The sequence below is a fragment of the Symphalangus syndactylus genome, chromosome 5 (genome assembly GCF_028878055.3).
Source record: "Symphalangus syndactylus isolate Jambi chromosome 5, NHGRI_mSymSyn1-v2.1_pri, whole genome shotgun sequence".
NCBI lineage: Eukaryota > Metazoa > Chordata > Mammalia > Primates > Hylobatidae > Symphalangus > Symphalangus syndactylus.
The window spans coordinates 144810785-144832264 of record NC_072427.2 but is presented as its reverse complement, the minus strand read 5'-3'; the positions used below and the strand labels follow the sequence as shown (position 1 = coordinate 144832264).

The following is a 21480-nucleotide window of genomic DNA, read 5'->3' as shown; positions in this document are numbered from 1 at the left end:
GATTTTCAGCCCCAATTATTTATTCCCTTTAATAGTATTACTCACAGCCTTTGCATGTAACTTTGCTGTGCTCTCCCACTGTGGGCAAAGTATAATTTCCATGCCCATTAATGTTGTACTTGTCTGTGAATTGCTTTAGAATATTGGCAGAATGTATATGAGCAGAGATCTTAAAAATGCATTATCAGTTTGTCTGGGCCTTCTTGTATTTTGATGATCTCCATGAGAATAGCCACAGCTACACTTCAAGTACAACTGCCCCTTCTGCCTGAGACTCAGAATGAGACTGTGGATCATGACAGAATCAAATTCCAAGTCTAGGTAGGAGTTGTCTGGTATTAGTTGTCTCATATAATTAGATTTAAGGGTATTCATGACCCTGTTTCCAACAGTAAAGGAGACACTGGCAATCCCTGGCATGCGGTGACACAACAGTTAAATTATTGTCCATAGATGATCACTTACAAAATAATTTATAATCAAGTTCCTATAGAAGGCAAGACATTGAGTGAGGCTGCCGTAGAACATTTTAGTGAAAATAAGTAGAATAGGGTTCGTTGCTGACTTATAAGTGTGCTAGAAAACTTGGAGAAAGAAAAATTACGAACTTAAGGCTCTGAATTACTAGCTTAGGATTATGTAAACTAACATAACATTCCTACGACTGTCTTCAAAAAAGTCCTTATCTCCTATAGCAGAAGTACTAAAATTTCTGAAAAGCAAACTCAAATCAATTTCTGCAATAAATAAATTACCTTGAAAATTGTATTTACAACTTCACAACTTCCTGTGTTAAAGTCAGGAAATTTGCTAAAAAAGAAATAGGACCTTAAAAATTGGGGTGGGCCTGTAATGGCAGATCCCAAAGAATCTGGAAGATCTTGAACCCCTAAATTCTGCTGGTGCACTGTTGCCAGGAGATGCACTCTTCCTCCCCTCGCTGAGAAGGTTAATCTTCCTTCCCTTGCCTTAAAAACCTGTAATGACTTACCTTGAGCTGTTTGGCTTACAGAGGGATGCTGATACCCCTCTATATATATCCCCGCCTCCTCTTATGTTTAAATATATGATAACACTCAATTCCCAGCAGGCCCCAAATGACAAGGTACAAAATGTGATACAGGACAAAGTAAAATTCAGACCAAAAGACTTGTAAGATTTTGTGAATTTTATACCAACACACACCTGAGATATATGAGTAGAAATGGATCTTATGAATGGGTAGATTAATATAGCAATATAATACATATAATGTGAATTATAATAAATATTATGAGCTCACCAACAGATATTACCCCCAAAAAATGGCAAACAAGAGAGCAAAATAAGTGGTTTGTGTCCAGAGCAAAACAGTGGAATGTTTTTTCTACTTTAATATTGAAATAAGTAATATTTTAAAATAGTACAAAATATTTTTGAGTTTTGAAAAATAGTATATAGTATTCAACATACTCAATACTGGAGACAAATTTGTTAGAATAAAGTCACTCAAATAAATCTTATGATACATCAGCCAACTATGGCAGTTTATGGATACAATCAAACAATTCCAAAATGTTTTTATCAATAATTCTTTTAATTCTCCCATCTGTAGCATATACTCCAATTCAACTGAAATACATTAAAAGAGAATCAAGTATGAAAGGTTGTTGAATTTTGTCAAAGGCCTTTTCTGCATCTATTGAGATAATCATGTGGTTTTTGTCTTTGGTTCTGTTTATATGCTGGATTACATTTATTGATTTGCGTATGTTGAACCAGCCTTGCATCCCAGGGATGAAGCCCACTTGATCATGGTGGATAAGCTTTTTGATGTGCTGCTGGATTCGGTTTGCCAGTATTTTATTGAGGATTTTTGCATCAATGTTCATCAAGGATATTGGTCTGAAATTCTCTTTTTTGGTTAAGTCTCTGCCAGGTTTTGGTATCAGGACGATGCTGGCTTCGTAAAATGTGTTAGGGAGGATTCCCTCTTTTTCTATCGATTGGAATAGTTTCAGAAGGAATGGTACCAGTTCCTCCTTGTACCTCTGGTAGAATTCAGCTGTGAATCCATCAGGTCCTGGACTCTTTTTGGTTGGTAAGCTATTGATTATTGCCACAATTTCAGAACCTGTTATTGGTCTATTCAGAGATTCAACTTCTTCCTGGCTTAGTCTTGGGAGGGTGTATTTGTCGAGGAATTTATCCATTTCTTCTAGATTTTCTAGTTTATTTGCATAGAGGTGTTTGTAGTATTCTCTGATGGTAGATTGTATTTCTGTGGGATCGGTGGTGATATCCCCTTTTTCGTTTTTTATTGCATCTATTTGATTCTTCTCTCTTTTCTTCTTTATTAGTCTTGCTAGCGGTCCATCAATTTTGTTGATCTTTTCAAAAAACCAGCTCCTGGATTCATTAATTTTTTGAAGGGTTTTTTGTGTCTCTATTTCCTTCAGTTCTGCTCTGATTTTAGTTATTTCTAGCCTTCTGCTAGCTTTTGAATGTGTTTGCTCTTGCTTTTCTAGTTCTTTTAATTGTGATGTTAGGGTGTCAGTTTTGGATCTTTCCTGCTTTCTCTTGTGGGCATTTAGTGCTATAAATTTCCCTCTACACACTGCTTTGAACGTGTCCCAGAGATTCTGGTATGTTGTGTCTTTGTTCTCGTTGGTTTCAAAGAACATCTTTATTTCTGCCTTCATTTCATTATGTACCCAATAGTCATTCAGGAGCAGGTTGTTCAGTTTCCATGTAGATGAGCGGTTTTGAGTGAGTTTCTTAATCCTGAGTTCTAGTTTGATTGCACTGTGGTCTGAGAGACAGTTTGTTATAATTTCTGTTCTTTTACATTTGCTGAGGAGAGCTTTACTTCCAACTATGTGGTCAATTTTGGAATAGGTGTGGTGTGGTGCTGAAAAAAATGTATATTCTGTTGACTTGGGGTGGAGAGTTCTGTAGATGTCTATTAGGTCCACTTTATGTAGAGCTGAGTTCAATTCCTGGATATCCTTGTTAACTTTCTGTCTCATTGATCTGTCTAATGCTGACAGTGGGGTGTTAAAATCTCCCATTATTATTGTGTGGGAGTTTAAGTCCCTTTGTAGGTCACTGAGGACTTGCTTTATGAATCTGGGTGCTCCTGTGTTGGGTGCATATATATTTAGGATAGTTAGCTCTTCTTGTTGAATTGATCCCTTTACCAGAAATACCATTTGACCCAGCCATCCCATTACTGGGTATATACCCAAAGGACTATAAATCATGCTGCTATAAAGACACATGCACACGTATGTTTATTGCGGCACTATTCACAATAGCAAAGAGTTGGAACCAACCCAAATGTCCAACAACGATAGACTGGATTAAGAAAATGTGGCACATATACACCATGGAATACTATGCAGCCATAAAAAATGATGAGTTCATGTCCTTTGTAGGGACATGGATGAAACTGGAAAACATCATTCTCAGTAAACTATCGCAAGGACAAAAAACCAAACACCGCATGTTCTCACTCATAGGTGGGAATTGAACAATGAGAACTCATGGACACAGGAAGGGGAACATCACACTCCGGGGACTGTTGTGGGGTGGGGGGAGGGGGGAGGGACAGCATGAGGAGATACACCTAATGCTAAATGACGAGTTAATGGGTACAGGAAATCAACATGGCACATGGATACATATGTAACAAACCTGCACATTGTGCACATGTACCCTAAAACCCTAAAGTATAATAAAAAAAAAATAAAATAAAAAAATTAAAAAAAAAAAAAAAAAAAAGAGAATCAAATATTGTAAGAAGCCAAGAGACAGTTTTCATCTGCTCTGAGGGTTCATTGAAAATAAGCTGACAATAGATAAATAAGAAAAAACACATACAAGTTTTTATTAATGTGCATATACACATGGCAGCCATATGCCAAGTATGAGACTCAAAGCGGGGGCCAGACAATTGACTCTTAAGTATACTCTTAATTGGGGAAAGGAAAGTGAGGGATGTAAGAATAAATGATTTCCAGAGGAAATGAATAATCTAAACAGCAATGGCCTAGGACAAATTTCTTCTGAGCTCTAGGGGAGGTGGAGGGAAGGTTAGGGCCAGAACTTCACTGTGAAAAAAGATTGTCTTATTATGCAGATAAAGTCACCCAGGGAATCTCTTGGAGCTGCCTTCATAAGAACAACTGAAAGGTCTGTCTGTCTGTTGACAACTCCAAGTATCTTATCCAGTGGTTATTTGATCCAGTATCTTATCCTGGTCATTTGATGAGATTCCTAGACAAGGAGTCTTTTAAAAATTGCATTTCTTCTGGAAAGAAATTTTCTTAATCAGATAAGGAAATTCCAGAGAGAATTCCCTCTGGTGCTTCAGGAAAGAGGATCAGAGACCCAGACAGAAGGGAAAACTTCAGACAGAATTTGAGGCTTCCTGTTTAGTCCAGCATGTCAAAGAGCGATATATTTTCAGTATCATTTTCTGAGCCCCAATAGTATACAGTTGTAGTTAGTTTCATGGTGCCATATCTCTTGCAGTGTGGCACATCTTATGCTTAATTGTACAGTTTTAATAGAAAAATCCTTCATACATGTGGGCACAAATTTTATATTAACATAAAAACATTTTCATTCCTATCAAACAGTTCTGCCAATCCCAGGCAGTAACACTCGATCTGTAATTTTGAAGGGCTGGATTCAACTTTGATTACACGCAAATACGAGAAAAAGTAACTTGCACTGATTTGCAATTTTCATTTTGCCCTAAAGCTTGGGTCACTTGGATCCAAATGCCAACTTTCTAAATCTCTGCTCAAAAAAGAGAGGTGGAAAACTTTCCAGTGTAATTCATGGGGGTGCTTAGGTGTAGCTTTTCTCACTTGAAAACCAGAGAACCAGAGAAGGTACAGAAACCTGGAAAAATGATTGTAAGTCTTTTCTAGAACATTAGAAACCAATTAGGTCAGTTGTTAAAAATCAAAACTAGAATTTTATGTGAAATATAGAAAATTTCCTGACTTTAACACAGGAAGTTGTGAACTTGTAAATACAATTTTCAAGATGATTCGTTTATTGCGGAAATTGATTTGAGTTTGACTCATTTTTTAACTCTTTATAAATACAACCTTAATATATTTTCTTCTTATGACTTCTTTTTTTAAGCATTATGTTGATAAAATGTATCCACTTTGTTGCATGTACATGTGGTTCATTCCTTTCAATTTCTCTATATTGTTCCATTGTACAAATTTGCTATAATTATTAATCCTTCCTTAATTTATAGGTATTTGAGCTGTTTCTTCTTAGAACAATTACAAATAATACTACCATGGGCATTATTTTACATGTCATTTAATGCACTTCTCTTGGATATATAGCTAGAGTACATGCATTGAATTTGATACTCAGACTCTCTCCACAGACAATGAAAAGGTTAAATAATAATTAAACTAAATTTAATCTTTTCACCTTCAGCCCTAGTCTATATACTGTTATTGGCATACATTTTATTCATTATCTCTTTTAACACAAGATATTATTGTTCTATACAGTCAATAGTCCTTTTAGTTACACACATTTGCCATTGCCTTTATTTTCATTCCTTCTTGCATCTTCAACTTTGTATTTTCAGTAACTTTTTTCTATCTGAAAATGTATCCTTTTGAATTTCTGTTTATGAAATGTCTGCTACTCCTTTGAAACGCACTGAAAATATATTACATTGAATTCTAGCTTCCATGCTTTCTGCTGAAAATCCGTTGTCATTCAAACAGTTGATCCTTTCAACATAATCAATCTTTTTTCTCGGGCTACTTTTCAAATTTTCTGTTGGTCTTTGGTTTCCTGTAGCATTTATATGTTAATTTGTTTTCAGTTATCTTGTCTGAGGTTTGTTGGTTTCTCAAATGTATGGATTGATACATTTTATTATTTTTGGAGGTCTCAGCAACATTACTTCTTCCTTCCCTACATTCTCTCTTCTAATCTTTCAGAACTCCAAAAGTATGTTAAGACTTTCTGACTGTAACCTCAATGCTCTTCCCCTTTAGCCTGTATTTTTCCATCTCTTTGTCTAATTATGCTTCATTCTGTGTAGTTATCTTCCAATTCACTCATTCTTTATTCTACCATTTCTAATTGATTGTTAAATCTAATTGATTGTTAAATATTGAATTCTTAATATTAATTTTTTCAGTCATTATTTTGGTGGTAGAAACAAACTTTCACTCTATTTCTATAAGTTAATTTTATGGATAAATACAATACTAATAATACCAAATTCTTAAAGATTTTTTTAAAACTTTTAGTAAACTTGACAAGAAAATACCAATAATTCTCTTCTTTTACCCACACTTTGGTCAGAGAAAACACCAATTTTTTTTTTGAGATGCAGTCTTGCTCTGTCACCCAGGCTGGAGTGCAGTGGTGCAATCTCGGCTCACTGCAAGCTCTGCCTCCTGGGTTCACACCACTCTCCTGCCTCAGCCTCCTGAGCAGCTGGGACTACAGGCACCCACCACCACGCCCGGCTAATTTTTTTGTATTTTTAGTAGATACGGGGTTTCGCCATGTTAGCCAGGATAGTCTCGATCTCCTGACCTCGTGATCTGCCTGCCGCAGCCTCCCAAAGTGCTGGGGTTACCCACTATTGATGATATTAATAGCTAAATGAGAGAACCCTACCTGATAAATGTGATAGATGTGACCTCACTCTAATTTCCTGAATGGAAGAGTTCATTTTGTCTGGAGAAAACAATTCTTCCCCATGGCCTTATGATTCTTACACCATTCTCTACATTAAGGCTTAACCTGGAAGAATATTTTCACCTACTACTTCATGAAGACTAATATAAAACCAACATACTTCCCATGATTTACTGGCTATTTTTTCCCTTTATTCCACTTTTTAAATTATGGTAAAAGTTACCTTAAACAACAGTGCTGGTTTTTTTTTCTTTCATATGGACATATCCATGTCCTCTATTAAAATAATACATGATCTTCATTTCATATTTTAGTAACATCATTTGCAAGCAAAATTCTCTTAACTGCTTCATTACATTCCCAGCTACTGTGATTACATCTGGGTTATTTTATTACAGTAGTCAAAGTAGCACGACACATACACAAACATATCCAAGCATTACACTGATATATATTATGCTTTAACAAACTTAATTATACTTAACATTTTATAATTTTTTCCCTATTCTATTTATAATTTTTTTGTTCAAAAAATTACATTACACTTTTTTCTGACTGTGATTTTATATATATTTATTCATATTGCTTTGTATATCATATGTGCATTTATTTATATTCCATTATAAATGTTTATCTTTTTTCTCCAAGTCTCACATACTCTATTGTTATCAGCAGGCATTATTATAGTAAAGATATTTCCTTGAATCAGACATTATGTCAGGCAACTTTGAGAAAACATGGTTAGTGAATATTTTAAGGAAAATTTCAGAATTATTTAACAACACTTAAAAGGACTCCAAAAAAGAAATTGTTAAATATAAAATTAACTTATGAGGTCTTCTATTAAGTTATTTCTTTCACAGATGCAGAAAGTTAAATTGTGTCTATGAAGTTAAAGGTTTTGCTTTTTTCAGAGAGAATTTAAGATGCCACGGTAGTCTCAAGGAGCTCTGTCTTAGCTTGTTGTTTCCCAAAATTATAATAAATGAGTGGCCTGAGGGAAAGACAACTAAAATCATCATAATAAACATCATGACCTGATAATTCTCTACCTCAAGGAAGATCCAATCTCCTATTAAAGTGGAAATAAAGTTAATAATAAAAAGGAGGAGGAAGGCTATTACCATTTTCATGGCCCTTTTATGGGCCTCTGTGCTGGAGTCCCTTGAGCCCAGAGAGTTGAGCTGCAAATTCTTGGTGTGTCTCACTAAGGATATAAATAAAAGGAGCAAAGAGGTCAGAGTCAGAAGAAAGGGAATGATGTATGTCAAGCTGAGAAGCCTAAGGCCTTGAAGATAGACTATTTTACTTATATCTGAGTGCAAAGTCATGTTTTTTTCACAACTCACTAATGGCATTGTACATAAAAAGGTAAATAAACGATAAGAACAAAGACCCCAGGAAAAGCACAAGAACCACTCTGTTCATTCTCCACTTCAGCCAGGTAAAAAAGAAGTGGGAGAAATTGGCTATCTTAAGCAAGTAGAAAATGCTTAGGCAGGTGGCAAACCAGATACTTAAGTGATTAATTAATGCCCAAAGAATAGTAAACAGTTTTACTAGTTTACAGATGGTATATAGATGAGGAGACAACACCATTATAAGTGAATCAAATAGCATTAAATACAGTTGAATGATTCTGACCATACCCAAGCTGGTGAGGATGAAATCAGCTGATGAGACCTTCCAACTCTTGGCCCACTCAATGCAGTTTACCAGTCCAATGAGCCCGTTTCCCAGCATTCCTAAGACAAGTCCTCTTGTTGCCACCACCAGAAAGAAAGTATTAATTCCAACTGACATTTCTATGAAAATATTTCTGATATTGTACTTCACTGACAGCTTTATAGTCAAACAGTTGCAGATGGGCATGCATTTATGATGCTTTCTATATATGTTTTCATCACAATTTCAGAAGGCATAGTCAAAATTCAACTGTATGTTCAGAGATCTTCATGAAAAAATAGTTTGTTCTATTTATATTGTAACTCCAGTACTAAACCAAATTGTTAAGAGATACAAAACTTCATGAATACCTTTCTTGCCACTTTCAGTCAGCTACTATATAATTTCTAGAACAAACACTAATGATGTCTATTTATCTTCAGCATCAGCCACAATTTTCTATTCATGGTAATGACTAAAGAAGTGAAGTCGAGTATGTAAACATGCAAATATGAGAGATCATTTTTCACTAATTTGCACTTTCATCTCCCCTGAGCCATACCACTTGAATACAAATATCTTAAATTTTGAATAGAAATTGCTAGAAATAACATTTATTTCAGTAATTATTTGTCTCTCATTCAATAAGATCCTTTTACATACCAAGTATTTTGTTGATGCAATATGATTTATAGAAATAAGTTCATCAAATTATTCATAGTTCAAGAATTTCACCCAAGTCCTAAAACTATTAATAATTTGTATGCAATGTTATAGGAGCTAAACAGAATAAACAAAATATACCAGAATTAAAGATGAAGAAGATACAAATGCTTCAGTGAAGAATTGACTATAGTTCTCTGAGGTTAGGGACATTCAGTTTGAACTGGAATTCTTTTTTTTTTTTTTTTTTTTGAGACAGAGTGAGAGTCCATCACACAGGCTGGACTGCAGTGGCACAATCTCAGCTCACTGCAACCTCCGCCTCCCAGGTTCAAGCGATCCTTCTGCCTCAGCCTCCCGAGTAGCTGGGAATACAGGCAAGCATCACCATGCCCAGCTGATTTTTGTATTTTTAGTAGAGACGGGGTTTCACCATATTGGCCAGGCTGGTCTCAAACTCCTGACCTCATGATCCTCCTGCCTCAGCCTCCCAAAGTGCTGGGATTACAGGTGTGAGCCACCATGCCTGGCCCTGGAATTCTTTAGAATTTATGAAAAAGTAGAAGAAAAGAACTAATATTCAAGACAGGTTTAAGGGCACTTTCAAACTACAAAAGTGACATAAACAAGCTATACCATGCATCTATAGGCAGAAACTTTTTTGTTTCACATTTGTATGGCTATTTTAAGCAAAATGCACTCTCCAACTTCCATGTCCTAAATTTCATGTTCTACTCTTTTTTCTAAGCATATAGACTGTATTTCCAAGCCTCTCTTACAGATGCAATGTGACTAAAAGCTGAACAATGTAATGTGAATGGAAATTATGTGTACTATTTCCAGGCCTGTCCCATAAAAATTTGCCATGCATCCTCCTCCATGCACCTTTTCTGCTCCTGGCTGCCTGGAATAAGGTGACCCCAAGGCAATCTTGGAACCTATGTGTTAAAGGTCACCAAGTGATCAGCCTAATTTAGTGAATAACTGCATAGGGAAGGTTACTCAGACATATAAGTACCATTAAAAGAACAAAATTAAATCATATTGTTCAAAATGCTTTACATTTTGGAGCTTATTTGTGATGCAGTTTTTCTACCCAGTCTAACACAGAAATTGGAACTGAAAGTGGGCGAATTTGTTTAGAGGATTTGGATAGTGAAGGAACAGATCTTGGAGACTGGCAACATGATGGCACATGTGGTGTATAGGCAAACTTTTTAAAAACATTATATGCAATAACTTAGAAAAAGGCCATGTTTAATGAGTCTCTGGCCCTAGGGGAAGTGGTTGATGAAAGTCAAAATGGTGTGCCAGGGTTGTTCTCCAAAATATTTTAGCAAGATATTATGAGAAGATGAGAAAGGAAAAGAATTGACTGGTTTGCAAATAAGAATTAAGAGCAAGAGAGAGTTCAGAAATCTAAGGTTTCAGAGGGGTATAAAATCTCACAGGTTTGGGGTATGAAACAGCAATAAGTGAGACTGAAAAAAAAATTGTTAAGAGGCCCATTTAGACTTTTCAATTAAACATAGAGACCATTGTTTCGAATGCCTTCAAGATAACTGCCACCAAAGTGAAAGAAAGAGGCCTGGGATAAGTACGGGAAAAATGTTTGTCTATTTTCTTATTTATACAGACATGAAACATTTGTGTAAGGGCAACCATTTTGGAAATTTTTATAGGGGAAGATGGAACTGACTAGAAGCAAGTAGATTAAAAACTTTATATGTTGCTGAGGATATTGCATTTGTCAAATAAATTATGAGTGATTTAATTAAATATGTGATATTAAAATGACTCTCTGGCTTCCAAAGTTGCATTATTGAAAAGACTTGAAATACATACCTTCTCCAGGAAGGTACCCTCATCATCCTTTTCAGATGCAGCCAAGGAGGATAATAACGAAGAACATCCAGAGCGTAAAGCCAGCATCCTCAGAAAATGATGGATAAGGGAGTTTCTCCCAGAGTCCAGACACGGGGACTAACCAGGAACTTCCCTGTAAATCCAGGGCAGGCGACTCCACATAGCCTACCAAAGAAGGTTTGTCACTGCTGTGGCCAATCTACCATTGTATTCCTCCTGTTTTCTTTCTAAATGGGAGGAGTTTATTACTGCCAGTTAGCCTGCCCCTAATCATCCACTTTATACTTTGAAGTGAAGATATATCTTGTGTTTTTTGTTTTCGTTTATTCCCAGACCCTGAGGGACTACTTTTGGACGTGGTAAACAGAACTGTCTATCACTCAGAAGCCCTGAACTTCAAGCTGATATAACATAAGACTTTAATGCATCCCCAGGAAAGGAGCATAAGTGTGTTCTACATGTGGGAAGAAGGGTACATATGGTGATTTAAAAATAGGCATGAAGTCTGTGGCAGATACTGTGTTGCTGACCAAAATCCTTGTTCTCCTCTTCCTGAGCACACATGAGACTACATTTCCCAGGATCCCATGCAGTTGGGTGTGACCCAGTGTCTGAGTTCTTGCCACTGGAGTTTGAGAAGTGATGTGTGAAAACTCTATGTCCCCAACAAATACAGCCTCACCCCAAACACAGACATAAATACACATGCACACTTGTAATGAAGAATACCCCCTGGGCAACCATGGAAAAGTGTGTTAATATTTGCCAAGACTTCTTTAGCCTGAGTCAATCAATAATTGCAGAGAGAAGGGATACATGGAGCACTATTCAGCTGTAAAAAGAAATGAGAAAGATTGCTGTATAGTACTATGGAGTGATACCTAATTATTAAATTATTTTAAAAGGAAAAATGCAGAACAATGTGTGTAGTATGTTCTGTATTGTCTAAGAATGGTATTGTCAAAAGCTGACTTTAAAAAATGGTTACGTATAGTGTTCACTTCAGCAGCACATACACTAAAATTGGAACAATTACAGACAATATTAGCATGGCCCCTTCCATATCTTAAATTTTTAAAAGCAATTAAAAAAGGAAAAAAAAATGGTTACCTATAGGAAAGGAAACACAGGATGTGACAGGAAAGAAGCTAGGCTTCTCTGATTACATTTTGTTTTGAAGTTTTACCCCTGGTACCATGAACATTTATTAAATAATCATTAAAAATTAAAATAAAGGAATATTAATCCTGAAAAATAACAAAAAAACAAATGAACCTGTCTGGTGGATGATTTAACTAAAAGAGGAATTGTTTCAAATGATCCTACAACATAGTTTTTTTTATCTCCAGAAGGATATATGCTAAGATAAATCTGAAAGTGTTTTAATAATTAAGCTGTTAGAATAATCTAATCTAAGTACTGTTAGTTTGAAACTATTATATGCGCAGATGCACACAATTAATTATGTGAATGTTGTGTGGTTACAGGCCAAGATTTTCAGCATGAGAAAAAAAGAAGTAAGAATATAAAATCTGAATTGGAAATATCAACATGAACTTATTTTTAAAATCTATTCTGGTAGTTTAAGCACAAAAGACATTTATTAAAGTGTATCAGAGAATCATTACAAAGCCTGCAGAAGCAGATTCAAAGCTAAGCATCTAGATACAATGTGTGTATCAGATTTTTTACTCTACCATATACCATCCCCAAGTTTCTAAGCTCTCACCTTTGCCACAGGGACATAAAAAAGAAGCTGGAAATAACATTTCCCAGACCCCATGGTCAATTAAATTCCTCCTTAAAAAAAGACACTTTGAGTTAAAGCTATTATTTCTTGTGCAGCAATCTAGACTGGCACTTAGGTATCTACAGACTACAAGCATAAGGGTGGGATAGCTACAAATATACTCCTAGGAATCACCCACTTTGAGGCCAGAGGCACCTGATATCATCAGTAGCTGTGATGGTTAATTTTACATATCAACTTGACTGGGTTAGGGAATACCCATATAACTGGTAAAACATTATTTCTGGGTGTTTCTGTAAAGGTGTTTCTAGAAGAGGTAAGCACTGGAATCTGTAGACCGAGTAAAGACCTGCCCTCACCAATGTAGGTAGGCATCAACCAATCTGCTGAGGGCCCCAATAGAACAAAAAGCTGGAGGAAGGGCAAATATACTCTCCAGTGCAGACATCCATCTCCTCCAGCCCTTGGACATCAGAGCCCCTGATTCTCAGGCCTTTGGCCTGAAGACTACACCACTGGTCATATCATGGGACTTCTCAGCCTCCATAATCAATTGAGCCAATCCCTATAATGAATCCCTTTTTACATGTATTTATTATGGAAATTGGCTCATAATTATGATTCTGTTGGATCTGTTTATTTGGAGATCCCTGACTAATACAGTAGCCTGCATAGAGGATGCAAGTGGCTGACACAAATGTTACTGCCTTCATGTACAACCCCTACAATTCTGGATTCCTGAAAGTAACCCTCCAGAATTAGTCTTACTTCCCCCAAAGCCTTCTAATGTTTGTATAGTGTCTAACTCCCTGATTAAACTTCTTCTAACTCAGAACATCTAAAATGTCTTGTTTTCTACCTAATGTGGTCTGAGGCTTCTCAAAAGAAAAAATGCTTCTTTTTGTAAATCAGCTTTACTGAAATATAATTTTTATAAATTATATGAAAAACCATTTTAATTATACAGTTTACTTTTGGCAAATTATACAGATTAACTACCACAATCAAGATATAGAACATTTCCATCACCCCCAAAAACATCCCTTGACATTCCTAGACCCCTTTGCAGTGCATTCTACCTCAGGCCTTTGGCTATCACTGATCTGTTTTCTGTCACTATATTTTTCTCTTTGTAGAAGAGAAAATGGTATCATGTTTGAACCTTTCTTTCACTTAGTAGAATGTTTAGAGTCATTTGTTGTTGCATATAAAAGTGATTTATTCTTTTTTGTTGTTGAGTAGTATTCAATTTTACGGGTATGTTTTCATTTCTCTTAAGAATTGCTGGGTTTCACGGTATTTTTTACTTCATAAGAAACTATCAAACTCATCCAAAGAGGCTTTGCCACTTTGCATCTCCACCAGTAATGTATGAGGATTCTAGTTGCCCCCCATCCTCACCAATTAGCATTGTCAGTCTTTCCAAATTTTTCCTCCATCTCTTCTCTCCTTTTCTCCCTCTCTTTCATTTTTCTGTTTGAATAATATATAGTAATCTGCCTTCAGTATTACTGACTCTGCCTCTGCCATCTCCAGTCTGTTGATAAATTGCCAAAGGAATCTTTCACCTCCAATATTGTTTTTCATTTCTAGCATTTTCATTTGAGCCTCTTATATAGTTTCTATCTCTCTGCTAAAATTTCCTGAGCATGTTATTTATCTTTTCCACTAGAATTTTAACACATTATTCATAATTATTTTTAAAGGTTCTGTCTGATAATTTCAACCTCTGGGCCATTATTTTCTCTTAACAATGCCTGGGGTTTTGCATGTGTGTACACATATTTACAGTAAATCCTGAGATAAATCCTGAGATAAATATTACCCCTCAAAAATGGGCTTCCTTCTTATTCTGTCAAACTATTAAGTGTGTGAAACTGAATCAATCCAATCTGTAGTTTATCTGTATTTAGATTCAAATGGCTCCAGTGGTGGAATGCCAGTAACTTGTTTTGGGGAAGACTGGAGTGCCAAAGGGATTCTCAGTGTTTGTGCTCAGCTTCAAGAGTCCACACATGCACTATAGAGAAGGCTCTTTCTACACTTGTGTCCCTCTCTCAGTATAGTGGCATTGCTTGTTAATCAGAGAAAAGTTCATGGTGGGGCAATGGGAGCTCTTTGTTCTTCTCTAGCAACTGCAACCACCTAAATTATTGGTCCTGTCCCACTCTCAGGTAGAAAGAAGGAAATCTTTCTTCAGCTCTAGAGCATTAAGGAGTAGGATTTGGAGCTTTGTGACTGTTCTTTGCCTATTCCCGTCACATTGGAATAGGACCTCAATCTAGCCATGTTATCAGTGGGTGGCTGCTATTTTCCCCACGGTCTCAGGGTGGAAGACAAAGTTTTCATGGAGTTACCCAGAACTGGAGCAAGTAGGGCGTAAAGGGTGGCACAAAAGAGGAATGGAAGAGAGAATGAGTCCACATAGCTTTACATATTTGGAAATGAAAAATCCAGGAACGTAATGACTCCTGTGACCCTAAATGGCTCTATGTATTAGTCTTTCAGTTTTCAAAGGGAGTAAATTATATTTGTGAACTGAAACTACATAGCTTCTCCCAGTTCTCAGAGTTGATCTTTTTTTTTTTTTACATTGCTCTTCAGTCTCTATACCAGTATTTTAGAAGTTGTCGTAAGTAATTCCCCTAAGTGCTATCTCGCTGGAGTGGTATTGGTACAGCAAAGTAGCAAAAGAGTACTAGCTGGGAACACAAAACTAATTTTTACAAATTTCTCAATGGCATGTTATTTCTACCAGTCATATCATCAGTAGACCATATAGAAACAGAGGTACTCTAGGGTACCGTACTTGTGCTCTGAATAGCTGCTAGACATGCAGTACACAGTGCGATGTGTGGTATCTGAACAATGCTTTTCAGAACAAGACTGTAATCTTAAGGTCATGATCAGAAATCACACATTTGAATAATCCATGAATGAAGACGTTGTGTGCGATTAAAAAACACAGTGCTTCTAGTTAAAATGGGAGATAAGTGAAGGTAGTGAAATGTGTATCGTTTAAATAACAAAAGTATTGTGGCTATTAGAGATTCACTGTGCTGTTACTCTAACAGTATTAAGAGTTTGGAAGTACAGGCCGGGTGTGGTGGCTCACGCCTGTAATCCCGCACTTCGGGAGGCCGAGGCGGGTGGATCACGAGGTCAGGAGATGGAGACCATCCTGGCTAACATGGTGAAACCCCGATCTCTACTAAAAAAAATACAAAAAATTAGCCGGGCGTGGTGGCACGTGCCCGTAGTCCCAGCTACTCGGGAGGCTGAGGCAGGAGAATGGCGGGAACCCGGGAGGCAGAGCTTGCAGTTAGCCGAGATCGCGCCACTGCACTCCAGCCTGGACGACAGAGCGAGACTCTGTCTCAAAAAAAAAGAGTTTGGAAGTGCAGAGTAGTATTCCAGCCCTTGGAGCCTAGCCACAGGTTTCACAGATGCATCTCCAGGCAGATATGGCTGAAGCTTCCATAGCTAATCTGAACTTTTTAAGGGTTTACATGGATGGGAATATGATTTTGTATGTATGTCCTTATGTATATATGCGTGTGTGTCCACTAGTTTTTTGCTTGAATGTTTACCAGTTCTGTCACTTGCAATTTAAATATTCCTAATAAATAGAAAAATCCAAAGACTAAGATTGTGATCCTTTATGTCTATGGTATATTATGAATACAGAGACCTTGTGCCTTTATTGGTGTAGGAATCATCTTGCCCTAATATTAATGTTATGAAATCAAAAGGGTAAGATTCCTAACATCCCACATAACACAGAAGACAAACTAAAGTTTTAATCTAGCTTCGGCCCTTACAAATTTTGTGCCCTACAGCAAGCTACATCTCGCTTAGCTTTTTTCATTTTAAAGTGGAACTATCTGCATGGATGTTCGTACATGCTATACAACATAGCCTATTCCAGAGCTACCATCAGCTGAGCTCTAAATGGTAAATGCCACAGTGAGAAGCAGACAGGAAGGGGCGGAGCGCCAGCGGCGCCTGGGGCTACGCGCCGCCGCACTGCGCCGAGCGCCGGCAGCGTTAAGCTTGGGTGTGAGCCCGGCGGCCGCTTTCCTCACCGTCCCGCCGGTCCCAGCCGTCCCTAGGGGGTCCGCGGGCCCTGCGGCAACCCTCGCTACAGACGCTGGGCGGGCGGCGACACCTGGCCCATGGCCCCCGCGGCGGCTTCGTCCTCCTTGGCCGTCAGGGCCTCAAGCCCCGCCGCGGCTCCCACCTCGTACGGCGTCTTCTGCAAGGGGCTCTCCCGCACCCTGCTCGCCTTCTTCGAGCTGGCCTGGCAGCTGCGCATGAACTTCCCGTACTTCTACGTCGCGGGCTCGGTGATCCTCAACATCAGACTGCAGGTACACATTTAGAGCCATGACTAAGCTAACGGCCTCCGGGGCCAGCATGATGGTCGACTCCCAGGGTCCGTTGCGGCGCGGCGGAGCGGCGAATGGCGAGCCCCACAGTCTCGCGAGAGTGCTCAGGCGCTCTTCGTGGCTGCCCTCTTAGCTGCTAGCGGGGCTCCTCTGGGGGCGGCCGGGAGCCTACAGTCCCTAGAAAGAGAAAATACGCGATTCTGGACACAGAACTGCAGTTAAGACCCTCGAAAAGATCTAAGAAAGTGTGCATCCTAAAACACCTGAGGAATTTCAGAATGTGACAAAGCGCGGAGGGTGCATTATTTCAAAACAAAACAGAAGGCTAAAATTTTCAGGAAAAAGAAAATCAGTAAACCGGGAATCCTGGGACTGGATTGTAAGCAAGATTTGAATGAATAAGAAGCTGAAGGTATTAAGGCTGTGATATAGAAGGTACATACTTCTTCATCCCACAAGAGAAAACAATAATAATCAGAAACTTTCAGTGAAAAAAACGCAAAACTACAGGAAAAGCATCCTCCAAGTACCAGACATAAAATGCTGCAAGCTTTTGAACTAATGGCGAGAGTGTAAGAAAATGGGCTCTATTTCAGTGCTCCTGTGGCAGGACGTGGATCAAGACTTGGAACCGCAGAAAAGGAAATCCCATAGTAGCACAAAGCTTGGCTGTTCAGTGAATAACATTTAAATAATCGTAAAATACAAATGTTGCTTATGGTTTTTATTGTTTAAGGGCATACTTAATTATGGTTACAAAGTGGAGTGCAAATGTTATTTACCATGTTTTAAAAATACAGCCGGAAATACAAGTGGGAATGTTGAAGGAGGGTGGGAGAAGTAAATGGAATGGTGGTTATGTCCTTAAAAAGTGGGAACTTGAAAGGTACTGTCTGTTGTTGAGTGGGGAAAGACATTTTTATTACTTACAGGGTAGCCATGAAGTTTCTAAAACGGTAATATATTAAAGAGGGAGAGTAGTAGGGGAGAACAGTATGAAGTCAACAGGAAATGCCTAAAGATGGAGAGCTCAGGTAGAATATTTCAAAAAATAAAAATTGACAGAGTACCTGGTGTATTTGAATACAGCCTAGAGAGCTTTCATTTTCCAAAGAGTGTGGGGATAAATTAGTGATTGCATATTTTTCAAAATTAAGAAAACAGAACATGTAATTTTGAACCCTGAGAAAAATAAAGATTTCAAAACTACACTGTATACACTGTATATATACCTCAACTGTGAATAATACTAGTCATGTAAAGTCAGTCATAATTATGTAAATACTGAATACTGATTTTACAACAAATGATTCTATAACACTGGGAGGATGGGAGAGAAGAGAGATGTGTGTGTGTAATGGTGGTGAGCCAATCAAGATCTGATACAGAAAAATGCAGAAAAAGTATACACATGTTTTTTTCAGATAAAAAAACTATAATAATCACTAAGAGTGGTAAAGTTTTAAATCAAGATCTGATATAGAAAAGTGCAGAAAAAGTAGTATACACTTTTTTTTCAGGAAACAATTAACTAATAAGCCACTAAGAGGGTAAAGTTTTAAACTAGTTGCAGTGTTCTGTATTCCACTCCTTGTGTCCAGCAAACAGTGTTCTATGGCTTTAAGTAGTAAGCATCTTGCCCCCTCCAACACCATGTCTGGCCTTGGGTAATTGTTCTTTCTAGTCTTTATTCTTTGTCTCCAGCCAAACTCCATTTGGGCACATTCTCCTATAGCCTTTTCTACCTGAAGATACTCTGTGTTTTAAAGCTAAGCTTAGATGGAGCTTTTTCCATTAAATTTTTCCTGGATTCCACTGACTATATAGGAGCTCACTTCTTTTAGGCAATAAGGCCATTTTCATAGGTTGCCTTATTTTTCCCTAATCGCGCATCAACTATCTGTTTTATATACCCAAGACAGGTTTCCTAGACTGTGATAAGCCAAAACATTTTAGTCTAAAATATCAGAAGTGTAGTTTAATCAATGAAATAGTAATACCAAGGGATTTAGAATGGTGGACATCACTGTTTCCCAGAGGACTGATGTCCCAATTGGTAACACAAAAGACTGTCTAGTCTTAATCCTGAAATGGTGACAGATGCTCCATTTGGGTGACTAGGTGAACATATTCCTACAACTTTTTTCCTCACATCAGTCATTTGTTAAACCGAAGACAAAGAAACAGACTTTGTATTTATTACATCCTCCAACATAATTGGCAGCTCTGTGAGGGAAGACACTATATCCTATTCAATTTTACACCCTGTAGTAACAGTATATGTGTGTACTGTATATATACATATACACATACACATATATAAATGTAAGTAGTAACGACATATGTATACATGTATAGTTACTACTTACTATATATGTATACAGTATATAAGTATGTATAGTTACTACTTACATACTATATATGTATAAAGTTACATCTTACATTTATCTCCTAATATGTGTGTATATATATATATATAAAGAGGTAAATGTATTAGGAGGTAAATGTAAGCTCTGTGGTTTATCATTTATTCACAATTGCTCTTAATTCTTGAGGTATAGTTTGGCTCCTACATGATGCAATTCAGTGAAATTCCCAGGAGACAAAACAAGATTTTTGACCTGAATAAATCACTTATTGTTCTAATTCACAAGTGAGTTTATTCTTCCTGGCACACTTCCAGGTAATATCCATTAGGCCAAGGATTTTGTTTGTTCACTGTTCTATCCCCAAGCCTAGAGGATTGTCCAGTGCAGAATAGCTAATAAATATTGTTGAATGGATAGGTGAATGGCAATTTGGTTAGTATGCTCTACATAGCAGCCAATAAAGGAAACAGATATATTTGTCCCTGATAATAAGATGATTCACTTTATTGCCCATAAATTGGGCTTTTTCAGACTATCATGCACGTTGATTGATCCAGAGATCCCTCAAGCATGAAAAAGCAGAAACATAGGTGGTATAATTATTATCAATAAAGATAAAACTTAAGAAATGTAGCTGGCAAAAAAAAAATGGGAAACGATGTGTTACAGCTTATTTTAACTATAAAAGGAAAACAGTGAACATAGCAACATATGTAACCTAAGTGATACGGGAAAAATTTTTTTTTTAATTCTGGGTAAAAATACATGTGATGACAGCATATCATTGCCATCAGCATTATTTTTAAAATATATTGAGTTTTTAATACCAGGAACTATGAAAAATTATTTATATACACGAGCTCCATAATTCTCACATATACCCTGTGAGGGTTTTTATCATTTTTCAGAGAAGCAAACCAGGATTTAGAGAGGTTAAGTAACTTCCTAAGGTCATGATAACCAGACCTCAAATGAATCTCCAGTAATTCTAAAGATACATTTCATAAGGAGTTCAGTTTTCTTAAATGTGTGGATAATTACAAATAATCCCGTTTCTCAAATTTCTGGACAGAAATATTACCTGGGTAATTTTTTTTTAACGTAACTATTGAGGGTCTTTCATACTAAAATATAAATATTTAACATGATTTGATATGTAAGTGCAAGTATTTTATACTCTCTGCAGCCTTAAAACCTATTGGCTTATTTTATTAGAGGGTGGTGGGATTGAGGGATATAGGAGCAAAGGGAGAGAAAGGAAAGGACATTGTCCTCCGAATGGAAGGGAAACACTTTCCTGTGCTACCCAGAGTAGAAATCAAACAATCTTAAATTTTGAAGTCATGTCTGTTCCTGTCCTGAGGATCCCTAACTAAACTTTGTTAGAAAATCTTGCAGTTTGCTTTTAATGGGAGATCTTTCTGGCAGGACATCAATAGCTTTTGATAGAGTCAAGAAGAAAATAAAGTTACATGCAGAAGCATGAAGGGGTAAGATGAAAGTTGAGGAGTATAGGGACAAAAGATGAGGGAAAGGAATATCCTAATGCTTGGAAATTTGAGCATGGAAAGTAGTCTAAAGACGACTTGGGAAGTTCCAAGAAAATGGACCAAGAAAAGAACCTCTGCAACGACTATGAGAATTCCCAACAATTGGATTGGATTGATTCATATTAGCCTATTTCTTGTGTTACCTTGAGTGTGGGGATTCTTCTTGCAGTTTTAACAGTTGTACTGTGGTCTGAATGTCCCAAAAATTCACATATTGGCATTCTAACCCCCAAAGTGATGATCTTAGGAGATGGGTCCTTTGGGAGGTGATCAGGTCATAAAGATGAAACCCTCATGAATGGGATTAGTGCCCTTATAAAGGAGACCCCAAAATAATTCCCTTACCCCTTTTGCCGTGTAAGGTTATAGGGAAAAGTCATCTATGAACAAGGAAATGAACTCTCACCAGATATCAAATTCATGAATGCCTGGATCTTGGACTTCCCAGCTTCTAGAATTGTAAGAAATAAATTTCTGTTGTTTATAAGCACCCATTTTATGGTATTTTTTATAGCAGCCTGAACAAACTAAATAGGATTTGCTCACCA

At 37.2% G+C, this 21480-nt stretch overlaps 2 protein-coding genes across 2 annotated transcripts in view; one reads left to right on the top strand and one right to left on the bottom strand.

Annotated features, from left to right (window-relative positions):
* Positions 1 to 16995, bottom strand: part of LOC129483360 (salivary acidic proline-rich phosphoprotein 1/2-like) — a 175748-nt gene extending 158753 nt beyond the window's left edge. The window contains exon 1 of the mRNA XM_055280648.2: positions 16866 to 16995. The gene's annotated coding sequence lies outside the window, so the exon portion shown is untranslated. The remainder of the gene's footprint in view (positions 1 to 16865) is intronic.
* Positions 14110 to 18222, top strand: SMIM10L1 (small integral membrane protein 10 like 1). Its single transcript, XM_063639666.1, has one exon. It carries the CDS (start codon positions 16801 to 16803, stop codon positions 17005 to 17007), a length of 207 nt encoding a protein of 68 aa, XP_063495736.1. The 5' UTR covers positions 14110 to 16800; the 3' UTR covers positions 17008 to 18222.
* Positions 18223 to 21480: the final 3258 nt, after the last annotated feature.